Source organism: Eutrigla gurnardus (genome assembly GCF_963514095.1).
Source record: "Eutrigla gurnardus genome assembly, chromosome: 6".
In the NCBI taxonomy this organism is placed as follows: domain Eukaryota; kingdom Metazoa; phylum Chordata; class Actinopteri; order Perciformes; family Triglidae; genus Eutrigla; species Eutrigla gurnardus.
The window spans coordinates 7,385,422-7,403,119 of record NC_139920.1 but is presented as its reverse complement, the minus strand read 5'-3'; the positions used below and the strand labels follow the sequence as shown (position 1 = coordinate 7,403,119).

Here is a 17,698-nt window from a genome sequence, read left to right as displayed (position 1 = left end):
CTTTGCAGAGCAGCGTGGACATATCTTTTTTTGACCTGTTTTATTCCAATGCCTTCCTCACAATAACAAACTGGTAGTGGAGATGACGAAAAGGCTTTGTAATCATTTCTGCTCACACACAGATTAATGAAATTGTCTTGAATCAGAAGAAGATAATAATTGTGGTTTGGAAGTGAGAAAAGGAAAACAGACAAAAACAAACAAATATTTAAGAGACGCAAGTTTTGACCATGATGAATCCTCAACCTTTCTGCATGTACAGTTGAGATTTAGGGAATTGGCAGTAGATGTTCACATACTGGACCTAACGGGAGGTGGGATTATTGAAGGAGTGACCTCATCTACAAACATTGGGGGACATTACAACATATCCTGTCACCACTTTTGGGCAGGCTACTCTTCCACTTTTTGATTCATAACTGGGATATTTAGGACAAATCTTGTCTCTTCCCCAAATGAAAGGCATCTCTAAATATGTTTTTCATAGGTTACACCCGTTATGTTCTCTACTCCATCTCTTTCCATATTAATGTTCAAAATGTTCTCCTAGTCCATATGAATAAGAGGTGGTCAGTCAATATTATTCTTGTACTTACATCATAGCACTGGAATAAGGCTCAGTACATGGCATGCTACCGAGCAGTGAAAAGAAAAAGTAGGAAAACATAGTAGGCTCTCGTGAACAGAGAGAATAAAGTCACATGACATAGCCTACGTCACTGCATACAATACATGCACGTAAACAAATAATGAGAAAGAGGGACATAATTAAATCTTCAATTTATTCATTTAATCCAAGATATCTTTTTGAAGTGATCAGGCCTCCTATCTCGAGTCTAATCTCACTTGAACCATATGGGATTGGACATTTTTGTTGTATCTAGTGGAACATTGACCGAGTTATAACAACACAAACATATTAAATGAAAACTGCTACATGGAGGGGGAAAAAGAAATCATTTTGGGGGGAAATAGGAAAGAATTTGTGTTTTTGGCTTCCGTTCAGGTCAGAGCTGTGTCTCTTACTCACTCCCTTCCTTTTTACACTCGCCCGATCCCCTTCCTTTCTTTCTCTCAACTTTCCCTCTCCCTCTCTCTCTCACACACATCTGGAGGGTATCTGTGGCTGTGTGACTCCTCTCCTGCTATGGGACAGCCTGTGTTTGGACTGGACGTCAGACTTCAGTGCCTTTCAGCAAACCTTGGTTGGACGGGGTAAAGTAGTCGATCCAAAATCATTGTTTTGTCAGACTTTACTGCATGTTTTACAGATAGCTGTTATTCTATGTGGAGTGTAGACTGCTGTAAGTGTCAGCGTCATTGATACGTGCATGACAATCTGACATGTGTCGTTCAGACCAGATCCAGACAACGTAACGGTGCACTAAAAACAGACGACCTCTGCTCAGCTAAGAAAGCATGAAAAGAAGATCATTACTTTTAAAATGTTTAGCATTGCTGCCAATAAATACTCATCTGACTTCAAGCCACAAATTGTAAGATAACATGAGAGTGCTGTTGACTTGTATAAGGCTTTTACCTCCTCTCTGAATCCTGGATGTTATGCTGGTTTGAGACTATCCAGGGTTCACAATGTAAAATAAGTGTGTGGAATTGCACAGGCTTTTATTTTTCATTTGCTATGGGTGTGCTTGCTGATGTTCTCTCTCTCTCTCTCTCTCTCTCTCTCTCTCTCTCTCTCTCTCTCTCTCTCTCTCTCTCTCTCTCTCTCTCTCTCTCTCTCTCTCTCTCTCTGTGTGTGCGTGCGTGTGTGTGTGTGTGTGTGTTTACCACAGTTCTTGTAGTAGTTGTTGTGATGCAACAGAAAAAGCTCTTCTGACCGATGGCTTTTAGACGTTTGCCTTGAGTGCTCTCTTGGAAAATTTCTATTAACACGGGTCTGGACGATTAGAGGGCTTTTTCCTGGCTTTGCCAAAAACACTAGCAGTTCATGAAATAGTCACATCTACTAAGTCATGAACAGGGACACAAATGGCCTACTTTTTTGTGTTGTTCACCACAACTTTTATCCAAGAGAACATCTTAGTTAGGTTTAGGCAAGAAAATCAGTGAGTTAGGTTAAGACCTACCGTGAGACTGGGTCCTGTCTAATGGCAAGGCTACATTCATATTATTCTATTTAATCTATACCTGAAAAATACATGATATATACCTGTGAATGATTGTCTGTGAAATAGCTGGTAAACAAAGAGATTTGGCTGCCATGGATGATGCTTGTGCTCTTTGTTTTTTCAAATTAGCTCTCCCAGTTGTTGAGCTTCAGGCACAGCAGAGAGGGGACAGAGAACCGGCTGTCTTTGGTTATTGGCCTGGTACGTAAACAATGCAAACTCTTCATCAATTACATTTTTTTTAAATGTAATGTAACAGTTTTCAATGCACGAGCAAGAAATGGCCCTGCAGGGACAGACCAGTGTTGAAATGATCAATTGTAATTATTTGTAATGAAACGCAGTGGTATATACTCATATTGTACTTGGAATTGTGATAAGCAGATACATGTTTTGATTGTTTAAAAGGCGTACTCTAGTCAGTTAGTATTTGGTTGGGGTACTTCAGAGAGAGGGTTTAAAAAGAGAGATGGAATATCTTGAATTTTAGGGCACACTCACACTACACCAACCGTACCGCGCCCAGGCACGATTGAGCCTTAAGTCTGGATTGTTTGGCCAGTGTGATGCTCCATTCCGTACTTAAGAAGGCTACGTTGCCTCGGCCCGGCACGCTTGGAAGAGGTGGATTTGAGTATGGTATGTTTCATCCACGAGCACATGCACGGGTATGCAATGTTGACATGACATAGGCTTTAATCGATAGGCCGTCCCACTCATTATCTCTCACTACGATATATGAGACGATATATGACTGAAAATACTGTTGATGACTGTGTAGGACACAGCAGGATTCTGGGTCGGGCTTGGTGCCACAGACTCGTGGTGTGAGCGGTACCGGAGGGGAACCAGACTGGTACTTTTATAATAAAAATGCCGCTGTGTTTCCGTCCAAAATCCTCTGCCTGCTCACTCACGCTCACATGCTGATGATTCAGGTCGAGTGTTTACTACAATGCAGACGGACGTGTCAGTAAAGTTCCAGTCGTGTTCTCTGTGTTGTTCTCTCTTGTGATGACTTAAGACGCCGCTTCTTGAAAACAACATCAAGCCATACGTGTGTCGTATCACGATGTCATGACGTATGTACAACAAGTAATCAGGCCGAGGCCTGTTTGGGCTGGAGCAAGATTGCCCCCCCACAGGGGGCATGGTATGGCTCGAATGGCCCTGGTGTGAGTGCGCCCTTAGTCTCTAGTAGGCTTATGGGTCACACTCCAAAAATCCTGAATACTGCACTTCCCATAATGCCACTCAAAATTGCCAGATTACATCTTTTAAACTCCATGCCCCAGTTTGTAACACAAGCGTTCTGTTACTTGTAATGTGTAAACATTTGTAGGTTCCAAGCCCAACCTGGGATTACTCTTGTGATGTATTCTGAGTAATTTTACTCAGCTTCTCCTACAGAGAATACAAAAATATTGATTATGTCAAGTGTATGAGCAAATTGATAAACTGGGGGATCAATGCAATGACAGTAGGGGTTGATAATATGTAGCTCCAAGAACAAATTTGGAGGAGCACTCCTGTTCATGGGATGTATACAACTTCTGATTTCTGATCTTCAGAAATAACACGAGCCACACTCGCGGCTCTGTGAGGCTGTGCTGAGCTAAATGCTGACATTAGCATGCTAATGTGCTCAGAATTACAAAACATTTTCACCATATTAGCTAAGCATATTAGCATACCAGTTTTTGCAAAGTACAACTGAGACTGATGGAAATATATTGAACAAAACCAAACTGAAACGTCAACCTGATGATGGCAGGAAAAGTCAGATGATCACTAAAGTTATGAGAACTGAGAGGCTAATTCCCAACCCCTCCCGTATTCCCAATGGGACCTTATTTTGGAAAAAATATGTGCGTTAGTCCCGGCAAGAGACAAATATTGTTTTGATCCCATTAAAAATGTCCCAGGAATTAAACACATTTGTCAATTTAAAAGATAATTGTGTAACTCAAGCAAAACTCAGTTTGTCGTAGTATCATTTTGTTTTAAGTGAACTACATCTCTTGTGTTGCATAGACATCACAAATGCGTCCGTTACCGTCGCTAGCTACCTAGCTTATTGGCTTCCTATAGAAACGTAACGTTATCTTATCTGATCTGTTTAATCCAGCTACTTTTTTACCCACTGGGAAGTTAAAGAATGAGCTGAAAAAAGTCCTGTACCTGACTAATATAAAAGTAATGTCATTCGTTGTTTAGCATGGCTCAAAAAATAGTGTAAGATAGAATAACACCTACCCTCTCCTTTATGCTGTGATAATTATAGATGTAATAATAGATCTTATTCACAGCAGACATATTGACATGTCATAGCAGGAAAGTCACAGATGTTATTCATAACATAATGATGTCTCTGTGCTGTTGAGTCTCCATTTGTCAATGAACCAGCATGCAGGTAACCAGGAACCTGAAACTGAACATTTATTGGATGAATAATCATCATGAGCAAACCTGTACTTTTTCTACTGTGACAGTCCAACATGTAGTTTATTTCATGACTTAATCAAGTCTTACTTAATTAAGGCATAACTTATATGTGATGAAATACAGCCTATTTACATTTTTTTACTAGCGTTTTTCATAACACTGAGTAGAACCCCCTCTGACTACAAAAATGGATTTTGACATGTCTGTGCAGGGGCTCTTTGAAGAAAGACAAGAGGAGGATTTGTTTTCTCGTATATATTTCCTCTGGGGGATATCGTTGTTCAGCTGCTCACAAAAGGTCCCCTGCCTCTTGCTTGCTGCTGGTGTTTTGAATCTCAGCTGGGAACCACACTAAGCTAGTTAGCAGGGGAATTTGGGATTTTGTGGTGATATAACAAAATGTGTGTATTTGCAAACATATAAGATGCAGAACTTCGGCTACACAGCTGTAGATTGTAGTGTACTAGCTGACCTGTTTTTGATTCTTGATGCATCTCCGACTTACTTTGCATCAGACAAACTTAACAACTTTTGGATGGGTAGCCAAAACAATTGGCTACATACCCCTAAGTTCCCTAAACGATGAATCCATTTGACTTGCTGACTTTTCATAAAGCACCATCATCAGGTCAATTTGTCTAATGCTTGGAATAAGACCTATACCTGTGAAACTAATGACATTCCAATCAGCCTCCATAGACTGTATATAAGAATGGGATGTTGTCATCGTGACGTCAGCCATTGGTTTGTAGACTATGGTTTTTAAGCTTGAAATTTGGCCTTTTAGCCGTCACCATCTTGGATTTTTGCAACCAATGAACGCGAGGACGATATTTGTACTGCAGAGGAGCAACGGGTGGATCAAACAGTAGCATCAGAGTGGCACCCTGACAGCAATCTTACTGCATCTGGCTCCATCTGGTGTGAAATTGTTAACAAAGTTGGTTTATAATTCAAGGTCAACTTCACGGCTAAGTGATAAAGTCACCTTTGCTAATTAGTAGCGAATACAGTGACAGTAGTGAGACCGTGGTAGCAACCTGTCAATCAACAGGTAGCCATGCCCCTAAAGCATCACCTTCGTTATGGTGTGTTTTTACTCTAAATGGACCAGCATTTACAAAATGAACATCATAATATGTTGAAGAAGACTTGAAACTGGAGATTGAGACCATACACTTATATTTACAATGTTTCTTGAGGTAATAAATCAAGTGAGAAGTAGGCTCATTTTCTCATAGACCTCCATGCAATTGGACTACTTTTTAACAACCTTATGGCCAGCAGAGAGAATACAAGCACTGCACTTTGGCTTCACTTTTCAGAACGCTAACATTAAATATGACGGGGAACATAATAAATATTTTACCTGCAAAACATCAGCATGTTGTGTCATTGTGAGCATGCTATTTTGTTCAAAGCACCATTTTGCTGAAGTACATCCTCACAGACTTAATGACTTGGCTGTGGTCTCTTAGTTTGGTCTCCCTGTTATTTATGGCCTACGCTGATGTACTTACTTTGTGTAAAAACTGTTAATACACTGACCTCATCAGTTTGCCAGTAACCCTCTTTCTTGCATTTAAATGAATTTAGGGCGACATTTTACTGAATTACTTTTTGATTATTAAGATTTTAACTTGTAGACATAAATAAAAATGATCCGAACTGAAATCTTCCCATGTCCTATTTTATTAGAATGAAGTAGCTGTAATCAATAGTGTTACATTAAAGGTGCAGTGTGTAACATTTGGTGCCATCTAGTGGTGAGGTTGCAGATTGCAACAAACTGAAACTTCTCCCGTGTGTCAAGAATCTAGGAGAACTACGGTGGCCGACAGAAAAATGTGAATTGCCCTATCTAGAGCCAGTGTTTGGTTTGTCCCTTCTGGCCTACTGTAGCAACATGGCGGACTCCCTGAAGAGGACCCGCTCCGTATGTGGATATAAACGGCTCATTCTAAGGTAACGAAAATACAACAATCTTTATTTTGAAGAAAGTAAGGAAAAATACTTATAATATTTTATTCAATTCCTGCCCGCTAAATGCTACACACTGTTCCTTTCACAATTCATCATGGCTAATTGCATGTGGATGGGAAATCCAGAGAGAATTATTCCCTGAATGCAGCTCCGCTTAGTCTATGGAATGTTTTAGAATATTTCAACTCATTATTTTGGTTTTATGGCCCACCACTTAACTCGGTTCACTCTCACCATATTTAGCAGCTAATGAGCCAGATATTTTGATATCAGAAGCATTCTAGTTTCTGTTTGAAGTTAGGGTCGTATTGACCAATCCTGTTTAAGCAGGCTTTCATTGAATGCAGATAAACAGTCTCTGGGGAGAGCAATTAATGCAGAATGCATAGACTAAAATGCAATCCCAGAACCCACCAGCTATTATCGGACGATAACATAGCTTTTTAATGGTCTAAAATTAGCTTTGTAAATTGGCTACTTTTAAAAACAATCTGGTTTGTAAGTTTTGGCCCATATATTCGCTAATCGGGACCCCTGAAATATAACCCCCTTGTCCTCCGAGTCTTATCTGTGTTCTAAGATTAGAGTTGGTGGAAACCAAAAAAGTAAATCACAGGTGCAATTTAAATCCAGCTTTTGAGGGCAGAGCAATGGGTGTAAGGTACAGTCACGTCAGTGGGAAGGTAAAGTGTTGTTGCAGTTCACTGGTTAGAGAGGGAGATGGACGCCTGGCTCGTTAGCTAGATAGCTTGTCCTTCTTGCAAAATGACGTGAGGCGGATTGGCCACCAGCCCGCCGTTTGCCTAATTTTCTGTAACCAGTGTAGCATTAAAGCAAGCTATTGAGTTAGCCAGCTGTCCAAGGGTTAGCTAGCTTCCACCATGCTTTAATGTTACAGTGGTTATAGAAAATGAGAAAGACAAAGTTGTCACTCATCTGTTGATAGCAATGTGCTTTCCCATGCTGTGTGGGCGAAGCATCAAGTTTTTTTTTCATTTGACTTTACTAATTTACTCTGGTGCTTCACGCTTCATAACTTGCTTGTTTTAGTCGTTACTGCAAAACCTCACCTTGGTGAGTCCACTTCTTCCTGTAAGTCAATTTAATTTATATTCATCTGGAGGTCTCAGTGGAAAATAACAATTACTTACATTGATTGAGAAGTTTCAAATGACCAAAAAGAAGCAGACTACAGCTTTACCATCCTGTTTCCAGGAAGAAATACTCCTGATGTTTTTAACTTTACTCTCACTGTGCTTGTAGAACAGGAGAGCTCAACACTGGACATGGACTTTCCCAAGCATTCCATCCTGCAGGCCCTGAGTGTACTGCTCTTGGCGTGGGTGTTGGTGCATTGCCAGGCCCCTCTTGAACCAGAAGAGGAGGAGGAAGAGCCAATGAAGGAGATTGACATTGCAACAGTGGTGAAGAAATCTGAGATTCTTGAATGTCCACCCGAGTGCAGCTGTACGGCAGAAGGGGCAGTGGACTGCGCTGGGGTTGATCTCACAGAGTTTCCCGCTGAACTGTCTGACAAAATTCGCCAGCTCTCTCTGCAGGTCTTTCATACAGTTGCACAACCACATAAGGAGTAATACACATCCACATTTTGTAATGCTGTTCAGAAATTAGGGAGCTATTCTCATCTGCCATAGTGTTGGCTGTCTGTGTTTTGTCCCTTGATTCCAGAACAACAAAATCGAGGAGATAACAGTGGAGCACATTTCCCATCTGCATCAGCTTGAGACTCTCAATCTTCAGAACAACTGGCTTACCACAAATGGTAAACACTGTAAAATACTTTAAACACCTAGCAGAAACCTGTTGTACAGTGTTTGGGGGAGGGGGGACCTCATAGGTCCTGCTAAAGACCCTTGTCTAAAACCTGACTAAGTTTAACTATTATTGGACTAAAAGGTGTGTTTATTTACAATGGATTCAATGTAGTATACCGGTTTTTCTTGAAATGCCTTAATTAGGATTATTTCCTTGTGTACCTTGTGTTTGATGAAAACTACTCATATAAGTCTACTATACTACCTACTACTATGTACTTGTCTATTCAGTATGTTTTCCTCTTTATAGGCCTTGAAGATGAAGGTTTTGAGATGCTTGAACAGCTGGCTTATTTATACTTGGCAAATAACAAGGTGAGTCACACAACAGACATTTTTATATGTTTGCGCTCAACGCTGACCTCTGTTTACATGATACAACAACAACTTCATCTTTTTCTGTATCCATCTCACAATCATTTTGCTCTATTCTCTTCTGATACACTACCATCGTGCCAGCTGGCAGAGAGAGGTGGTAGTCTCCCCTCATCCACTCTATGCAAGCTTATGCTTGTAATCACTTCCAGTATGGCTGTGCCAGCTGGTGAGAGCTAAAATGTTACTGACCCTTTTGGACGCAGCGAGAGAGAAAGGATGGACAGATTTGTTTGTGCCTTCACAGGGATGAATAGGAAAAACGGGATACAGGAAGAATAGAGGATTTTTAAGTGCTCACTAAGCCTCAAAGACACCCATGCTGCTTTAATCCATAAACCATGTTATAAAGGAGAGAGCTCTAAATGAACATCTAATCTCACCAGTACTTCTCGGATTTGCTATTTTGTACAGCGTACACTTGTTCTGGTTGGAGTGACAAAAGTGAAGAAAACCTTATATTAAGGGGCACAGCTTGTCATATACAGCATTTCTGCTATTTTACCAAGAAATCCAACAAGATCTTATACCTAAAACCAAATGTTCTCACCGCCTCAAAACAACCCATATGCTCATCACAAAAATGCATGTAAGTTTTTTCTGCCCCCTCTGTGGTAAAGGTTTTGGTGAAATTTGGGCAACTAATACAAATAACTCGATTAAGGTTTTATAGCCTCCTTTGGTGGACTCCTTGATAGTGTTTTCAATTGTTTTTAATGGCTTAATTAATTATATCCACCCTAAAACATTTACACTCTTTTCCTTGAGGAGTACTTTGTCTTTGAGTTTCCTGTGTGTTCTTTATGTCCAGGCTAGGGGAGTAACAGAATACATGGAATAGCATTACGTAATTAGGATACAAAAGAAATGTAACTGTATTCCACTACAGATTTATATAACAGATACATTTTGGAAAATGGGGATTATTAGCAGGATTAAAATTTGTGTTTATATTGTGCTACCACACCATGTGTCTCAATACATATAAAGAACGATATATAATGCACATGCACTTTCAAGAATTCACGAGAACACTGGTCTGGAATTAAATGTTTTCCAGTTCACTATCATGGCCTCCAGATCAAAAAATATTTTCTTTGGCTGTAAATATAGACAATATTTTGTCTTCAAAGCTGAAAAAGTAAACAACCTCACTGTGCAGTGCAGCTGCCTTCAGGCACTGAACATACTTTCCTCTACACTATCCAAAGACTTAACATAAAATTTAAAGGCGCCATATGTAAGAATGTGGCCAAAACGGTACTACACTCAAATTCAAAACACTGCGGCGAGTCGTATCCGCCTCCCCCTCCACCCCCTCCCCTCCAGACTTGAGCGTCCAGCCGGATGCCCGTAACAGGACAGTGCTAATGCTGCTAGCGTTAGCTGTGCTGCTAACGTTTGTTACTCGACAGTTCAAAGTATTCGAAATGTCCATCCCCATCAAGCTATGATGCTAACTTAGTAAGCCAAGCTCAACTTACCTGTCTAGGAGAAGTGTAGCCAATTCTGCATCTGATTTCAAATTCCTCTCAGCTTTCAACTGTCTTCACCGTTCAAATGCATCCCCTATATAGACCCTCGCTTTGCCTTGGTTTTTATCTTGGCGTTTTTGTGAATCATAACGAGCTCTTTTTGGGTTTCGTTGCCTCCGCCATTGTAGCTCAGTTGAAACTGGCAACCCGTGGTTGCTCGGCAGCTGAGACTCTACTGACTGCAATGATTTGTAGACGCCGGTGGGTGGCGCCACGTGCCAAAACATGTTTTCAAAACATAAACATGATTTGCGGTCCGCAAAAGATTTTTTTAAATGCAAATAATTTGGCTGTACTGTTGTTGTTGGTGAGTTCAGTATGTTATATGATCATTATTCCTGAGTCTCTATATTAAGATGATTTTACGGCCAGTTGCTTTAGATTTCTTATATATTGTACCTTTAAGGAAACATTTCCAGGTAATCCCCTGACCAGAATACTTTTTATGGCAGTTTAATTGAAATTTGAGTGTGATGTGTGAATAGCAGTTAAATGTGCATAATTATCACTATTACCACGCATGAAAAAGGAAGTAATAGCTTTAAGTAATAAAACAGCCGAATTGACAGTGGGACAAACACGAACGCCGTTGAGTGTGGACATTGAGCTTGGGCCTTTGTGTCAAAAATCACTTGCTCATTCACTACTCCCTACTCGCTATTCAGGGAGTTCTATATAGAGGTCTATATAGTGGGCTAATCTGCAAAATGAAAAAAGCACTATTGGCCACTACTCTGTTGCTCTATTTTCTCTTCAGCATTTATTACCACTGTTGCACTATTAACACATCCCAGATTAAGCTGGCAGAGGTCAAAAGTTTAGACATTTTTTTACTCAAGTAAAAGTACAGCTACTTGTGTTCAAAAAGACACCATTTTAGTTTAACATTTTAGCTCGCCCACATTCACTTAATAGTACGAAACACAAAGTCAGCTAAGTGATGATTAAGGTAAATGATTTTCAAATGCCTGTTTATGTGACTTTCCCATCAAAAGTCACATAAACAGGCATTTGAAAATCATTTACCTGAAAGTTTGACCTCATTTGCAGTTATCCTCAGAGAACCATGAATATCTGTTAAAAAAAAGAGAATAAATTATGCCAATCCATCCAGAAGATGTGAGCTTCACTGGATAACTGACTACAAACTTTGACATGCCATTAGGATACATGGGGACCATGAATTTCTATACTAAATTGAATGGCAGTTCATCCAATATTGTTGGATAGAATCTACTCAGGACCGATGTGTAACAATGTCATGCTTCTTCTCTTGTGCTTGCAGCTCACCTCAGCACCAAAAGCCCTACCACCCTCTTTGGTCAGTGCTGATTTTGCTGCTAATCATCTTACAAGGATCTACCCATATACGTTTGGCCAGAAACCAAAACTGAAGTACGACTGTGTGTGTTTCTGTAAATGTACCCCTCGTTCCGGCAATCATTTCCATTGAAACATGGCAATGTCCTCTGATCGTGGCCACTAGATCTGTGTATCTCCACAACAACAAGTTGACTGACGCAGGGCTTCCTGACCATACGTTCAACGGTTCTGACAGCCTGGAGATCCTCACCATGTCCAGCAACTTCCTACGGGTTGTTCCAAGGAATTTGCCCTCCAGCCTTTATCGTCTTCATCTGAAGGTCCAACAACTGCTAACTTTGCATTTAGATGTTAGGCTGAATATATAATTGCGTTTCTTTTTATTTATGAATATGTTAAATGATGATAGCGCGAGGACTGCTCTTGTTGTTACAGAGTAACAAGCTGGAGAAAATCCCAGGAGGAGCCTTTGACAACTTGCCCAAACTCAGAGAACTGTATCTCCAGAACAACCTCCTCAGCAATGAAGGCATGGACAATGAGACTTTCAGGTGTGCAAATCCCTGTGGGTTAACATATTCTAACATGGTAATGCTATCGCTAGGTGTAAGCAAAGAAAGACTTAGATCTATTTGTTTTCAAGTCTGCACACAAAAGCATCGACTCGACAAAGTCTATGTGAATTCCTGGGTTGCAGCATCAGACAGAAAGCACGCAGAACTGATTTAATGACCATCTCTGCTTCTCTCCTGGCAGCCAACTGAGTAGCCTGGAGTGTCTGGACCTTTCAAATAACAACCTTAGCGTCGTCCCAAAGGGTCTGCCTCGCAATCTAGTGCTGCTACACCTGGAGAAGAACTCCATCCGTAGCATCCCTGGAGACGCTCTCACTTCCGTCCGAAACCTTGAGTACCTGCTCCTCCACAATAACCAGCTGCGCTCACGTTCCATCCACCCTGCTGCATTCCAGGTTTGTTTTGTTTTTTATTTTCAGAATCCTTTTGGATTATTTACAGGCTAGCTGAGCCGTGTAAGACATGGCTATTTCAGATTGCATTTTCAATTATGAGAACAGACTGGAAATATCATATGCTCAACTGCCTTTTGATCTTATGTGTAACACATTTGGCTTTTCACTAGGGCTTGAAGAAACTGCACACTCTCCACATGTACAACAACTTGCTGGAGCGGATTCCCAGGGGCTTGCCAAAGCGGGCCAAGACCCTAATGGTGCTCCACAACTCCATTGCCGAAATTGGCCGTAATGACTTGGCCCTGTTGTACACCCTGACGGAGCTCAACCTCAGCTACAACAAGCTGACCAGCTCCAAGCTGCACCGCGACGCCTTCAGGAAGCTGCGTGATCTGGAAACCTTGGATCTGTCAGGAAACAGCCTTCACTCGATGCCGGTTGGTCTTCCTCGCAGCCTGCAGGTGCTAAAAATCAAGAACAACCAGCTGAGCTCCATACCGGATGGTGCGCTGACGGGCATGGAAAAGCTCACAAAGCTCATTCTCAGCGAGAACCAGCTGAAACTGAATTCAGTGTACCAGGGAGCCTGGATGGAGCTCAGTGCGCTCACAGTGAGTGGCTTGGAGAGGAAGAAACATGTCAGATATTAGTGGAAGACTTTTTGCAGTCCTTCTCCACTGCAGGAACTTAACATGCACTGCCAGCTGGACTTTCCATTGTGTTTTACAAATGATTTTGGATGTATATTTTTACTGGGTTGGACCTCTAAATATATCAAACTTTGAGATTTCAGCTCATTGAATTTTAGACCACAGGAGTCCCAGACACACAAACAGAATGTGTTGTATTAAGTGGAAGTAAAGCAATCTACGCTTCATGCTTCTTCTATATTCCTCAGTGTATGAGCAGAGGTTTAGCATATACCGGAAGTGATCGATAACAGTGCATTTAAAGGGGAGCTAGACTCACAAGCGTACTCATCAGATCAGTTGAGCATACAGGTTTACAGTGCTGAACAATTTCAGCCATGAACGTTACAGTCACCACTAACTCTGCTTGGTCACTGGGTTCTCAAGCGAGTTCAGCGGATGGAGAACAGGTCGAAGCCAAAGCAAGACCTGTTGCAATGTCAACAATTCAAGTTTAGATTTGTTCCTGCAGTGGAAATGGGATATTAGTTACACATATTAAAGCATATGTCTGTATAATTCTTCCAGTTTTAAGAAGAATGTACCACAAAGATCAGGGAAATATAAAATGTTCTTGTATTAATTATGCAACTTGTACTTTTAGACGCTTGACCTTTCTGGCAACCAACTGTCGCACATCCCCTCTGACCTGCCTGAGTCTCTGGAGTATATTTACCTGCAAAGTAACCGCATCTCCAATGTTCCTGCTTCAGCATTCGAAGGTACTCCAAACATCAAAGGCATCTTCCTCAGGTAAGGGACACACAATCCATTTCTGATCAAACAGGAGGTTGTAGTGATTAGACTTACTAATCTTACCGGTAATTGTCAGTCCTTTCGAGTACTTTTTTTCCCATTTGGATCGATCCCCATGCAGGAAATAGTAATGCAAGTGTACGACCGAAGGATGGCTGTGAGGAAACTGTCTGCTGAAACTGCTTTTGTTTATGCTGTTCTCCAAGACACCGCCGGGTCGACATACACCACTGTTCTCAACCCCTTTTTTAAAACATATGTTTTCCAATCAGCTCAGAGTGAATTTTGAAAGTGTCTGAGGAAAGATGGTGCATAAGGCTCACAATCCCTGAAAGGAGCGTGTTCAATATATGAAAGCAAAGTCGGTCTTTTGCAGACTTTGGATACATTGAAATAGAACTGACATTTTGGGAAATAGGTGTATTTTTCTGTAGGGTATATCAAGCTACAGCCAGCAGCTTGTACAATACTTAACACTGTAGCTTAGCATAAAGACTGGAAACAGCAAGGTGGCTCTGTCCAAAAGTAACACAATCTGCTTACCAGCAGGCTGTATTCAAAATCACATACGAACACACAGTGTGTATGTACCCACGATTGAGTATGTCCAGCAGACTGTTTACATTCAAGCAAACTCCAGCAATAGGTCTTCTCTGCATCTGTATCGATCACAGTGTTAAAGTTGAGTGGAAAATGTTGTGCGACTAACGCTCAATTTAATATGTTCCAGTCACTTTAAGTGTTACATAGTTATATACAGCACAGATTTGTAATACCAAGATTTTACCACATAACAGTAAACCTTGTGATACACTTTTAAAATGCTCCCTGGTTTCCTGGTCTATTACTCATCAACTAAATTTACTATGTGTTGACTGAGCCTCATTTTGCAGAGTACTGCAGTGTGGTATCTAATCTCTCCATCTCCTCTAACTTGTGTGCATTCAGCAAACTTTGTGCTTTGGTTTATTCCCCCGTAGTGCAGGCTTATACTGACAAGCGCTGCAGCTGAAAGCAGCAGACAGACAGCAGAGTAAAGAGGTTTCAGACGAGTGCTTTCAAGGCCTTTTGTTCTGCTTTATTGTCAGTCTGACCTCAAACTAGCTGCTCGTGTTTACAGGCCATGACCCCCTCCAGGCTGTTGTGCTCTTCCTGTTGTTCATATCAGCTGTTGTTGTTTTATTTTTTGTTGTTTTTTTCCCCCCACCAAAATCGCCCCACAACTGGGAGCCTTAAGCCTGATGCAATATAGAGCCGCTGGAATGCTTTTTGTCATTGGGGAAGTGTATTTATGTGTGCGTATCCATAACTAATTGAATGTGTGTTGCATGTTTGGCTAGTTGTTAAAGTTAATGGGCAACATATGCAAGGGTTTTCCCTGATAGGTAAGAACAGGTGCTGCTATGTTTGATGTTACGTGAGTGAACCGCAAACATTAGTGGGTGCAGTTTGGCATCCATTTTCCAGAAATGGGGCCCACTTTACTGAGTGGAGCAAGGCTGTCGGATGATGGCAGTGATTTGTATGTCACCTGCTGTCTGTTAATTATCTGTTCTGCATGGCAGATATTTTGCCTTTATCATCTGTAAGGTCACCTGTTTTTTTTTCATCAACTGTCATGTGGAAAAACACCTCACGAAACGCCTCTCTTTTGCTTTCCCCTTCAAGGTTTAACCGCCTGGCTGTGGGCTCTGTGGATGAGAGCTCTTTCGCACACCTGTCCCACTTGCAGGTGCTGGACATTGGCGCAGGAAACACCGACCTCTCCTATAAAATGGAAGAGACGGAGTAGGAGCAGGAAACATAAAAATGTGCTTCATTAATCTGACGTCGAACTGCATTTTATTTTATTTTATTTTTTAAAGGGAATGAACCTGTAAATGTAATTTCTCAGGTCCATTAATGTATTGCACAGAGTTATATATTTCTGGTGCAGGATGCCGGATGAAGTTACTTTAGTTTCCATCTTTTTGGGCTGGTTAGTATAGCATATCTTTATATCTGAGCTTTAAATATTTGTCTTGGACTGTAGACGTATAACATCTCTCATCTTATTGTGTTTTCTAGCTTTAATTTAAGAAATTCATTCACAGAGGTCAGGGTGAACTTTGACATGTAAATGTTTCAGAATCAATCCCCAAAATCTAAAGGACATGTTCACACTGTGCGTCTTTCTCTCCTTTATGCCATTTTGTTAATGGGTGCATGGTCCCTGGCTCAAAAAAGTGATTTTACTAAAAATACTGTGAAACAATTTTGTTTTTTTTCAAGGGAAGCAGGAAGTAACAAAGCCTCGGTAATCTCAAAATGTTGAATGGATCACTGCAACAAATCATTTCAATAACGTCATTGATTAATCCAGCACTTAAAAAAAAAAAATTCACATTATCCTCTCTTTTCTTAGTCTAGAAATGACAAACGGCATCACAAGCCTGAAGCGATTTTTCAAATTGATGTTGGTCAACAATCCCAAAAAATCCAATCCGTTTATGATAATTGGAGGAAAACCTCATCATTAGCAATTCAGTGTAAGCCTATTTGCATTCTGTAAATTTAGCCGTTTTCATTGTTACTGGCGGACTACGCTTATGGTGGAACACAAACTGAGAATCAACGCACAAGGAACTAATAAGACTGCACATATTTCATCATGAGTTCCTTATTTCCATGTTGGATGACTTTTTTATTAAAACATTGTGAAGTGATCAGTTCTATTAACCCACAATTTTGTTGGATGCTCTCCAAACGACAGACGGAATAGCCACTCAGATTCTGTTTGCTGCTCCAACAGAACTATTGTACTTGTGTTATTCAATTGCACTTGCTGTCACCAACAGTTACCACAGTAGGACCCCCACCCCAAAAGAAAAAAAATACATACATACAATATTTCCCTCTTACCTGTATTGCTATTTATCAATCTTGATGGTTTTGGTGTGAGTTGCCTATAGTTTGGGAGATATCAGCCGTAGAGTCGTTTGCCTTCTCTCCAGTATAATGGAACTATATGGCACTCGGCTTGTGGTGCGCAAAGCGCCAAAAAAAGAAAAAAGAAAAAATGCATTTGAAATCTTGACATGGTTAGTCAAGATAATTCATGGATCCCCGTTGTTTCATGCAGGAACTCTTTTCACCTCGTGACGGCTCGAGAAGTCAAATTTGGCTGAGCTGTAACGTTAGCTAGCTTAGTGCTGCTGGGCCAGCTAGCAGTATCGAATCCTTCAGCCACATGCTTGTCAATGAAATATTCCAAACAGAAGCAATTTCAATATATATAAATCTTCAAATCCATGCTGCTGCTACCTTAGTTCATTTCTTTCTTTTTTTCAAATGATAGCAAATATTTTTATATGACATTGAAAATACTCATCCTATGACACTCACTATATCCCTATGAATACAGTTTCACTTGCACATACAGCAGTATCATATTGTCACATATACAGTCATTGAACACAGCAATAAATTATTTGAAAAGGCCGAAGAAGACGTGTGCGTTTCTTCATATTCACTGGAACATCTGATGAATATTTCAGCAGGTGCTCCCACACAGGGTAGCGTCTCTGCCTATTTGTCTCCAATATGCAGCTAGTACATAGGCCTATACGTCCAATAATATATAAGCCAGACACTGTAGAGAGGGAAACACATC

At 40.8% G+C, this 17,698-nt stretch overlaps 2 protein-coding genes across 5 annotated transcripts in view; both read left to right on the top strand.

The window, feature by feature from the left end:
• The window catches only part of magoh (mago homolog, exon junction complex subunit), a 106,795-nt gene that overhangs the window by 22,098 nt on the left and 66,999 nt on the right, over positions 1 to 17,698 (top strand). The gene's annotated exons all lie outside the window — the stretch shown is intronic.
• Positions 1,111 to 17,526, top strand: podn (podocan). 4 transcript variants are annotated; one of them, XM_084010649.1, is made up of 11 exons: positions 1,111 to 1,215; positions 7,824 to 8,119; positions 8,250 to 8,343; positions 8,646 to 8,710; positions 11,591 to 11,700; positions 11,792 to 11,948; positions 12,064 to 12,179; positions 12,385 to 12,598; positions 12,769 to 13,212; positions 13,895 to 14,043; positions 15,715 to 17,526. In XM_084010649.1, the coding sequence occupies exons 2-11, from the start codon at positions 7,847 to 7,849 to the stop codon at positions 15,836 to 15,838; spliced, it is 1,746 nt and encodes a 581-aa protein (XP_083866775.1). In that variant the 5' UTR covers positions 1,111 to 1,215; positions 7,824 to 7,846; the 3' UTR covers positions 15,839 to 17,526. The 4 variants fall into 4 exon arrangements, with proteins under 4 accessions (XP_083866775.1, XP_083866777.1, XP_083866776.1 ...); XM_084010651.1 differs by having other exon boundaries at positions 1,119 to 1,215; positions 7,829 to 8,119; XM_084010650.1 differs by having other exon boundaries at positions 1,122 to 1,220.

Excerpts from the sequence above, each read along its gene's own strand:
- podn (XM_084010649.1), top strand. The coding sequence starts at position 7,847 with ATGGACTTTCCCAAGCATTCCATCCTGCAGGCCCTGAGTGTACTGCTC. Across the intron at positions 8,711-11,590 it reads TATACTTGGCAAATAACAAG|CTCACCTCAGCACCAAAAGC; the intron begins GTGAGTCACACA and ends TTGTGCTTGCAG. Across the intron at positions 14,044-15,714 it reads ATCAAAGGCATCTTCCTCAG|GTTTAACCGCCTGGCTGTGG; the intron begins GTAAGGGACACA and ends TTCCCCTTCAAG.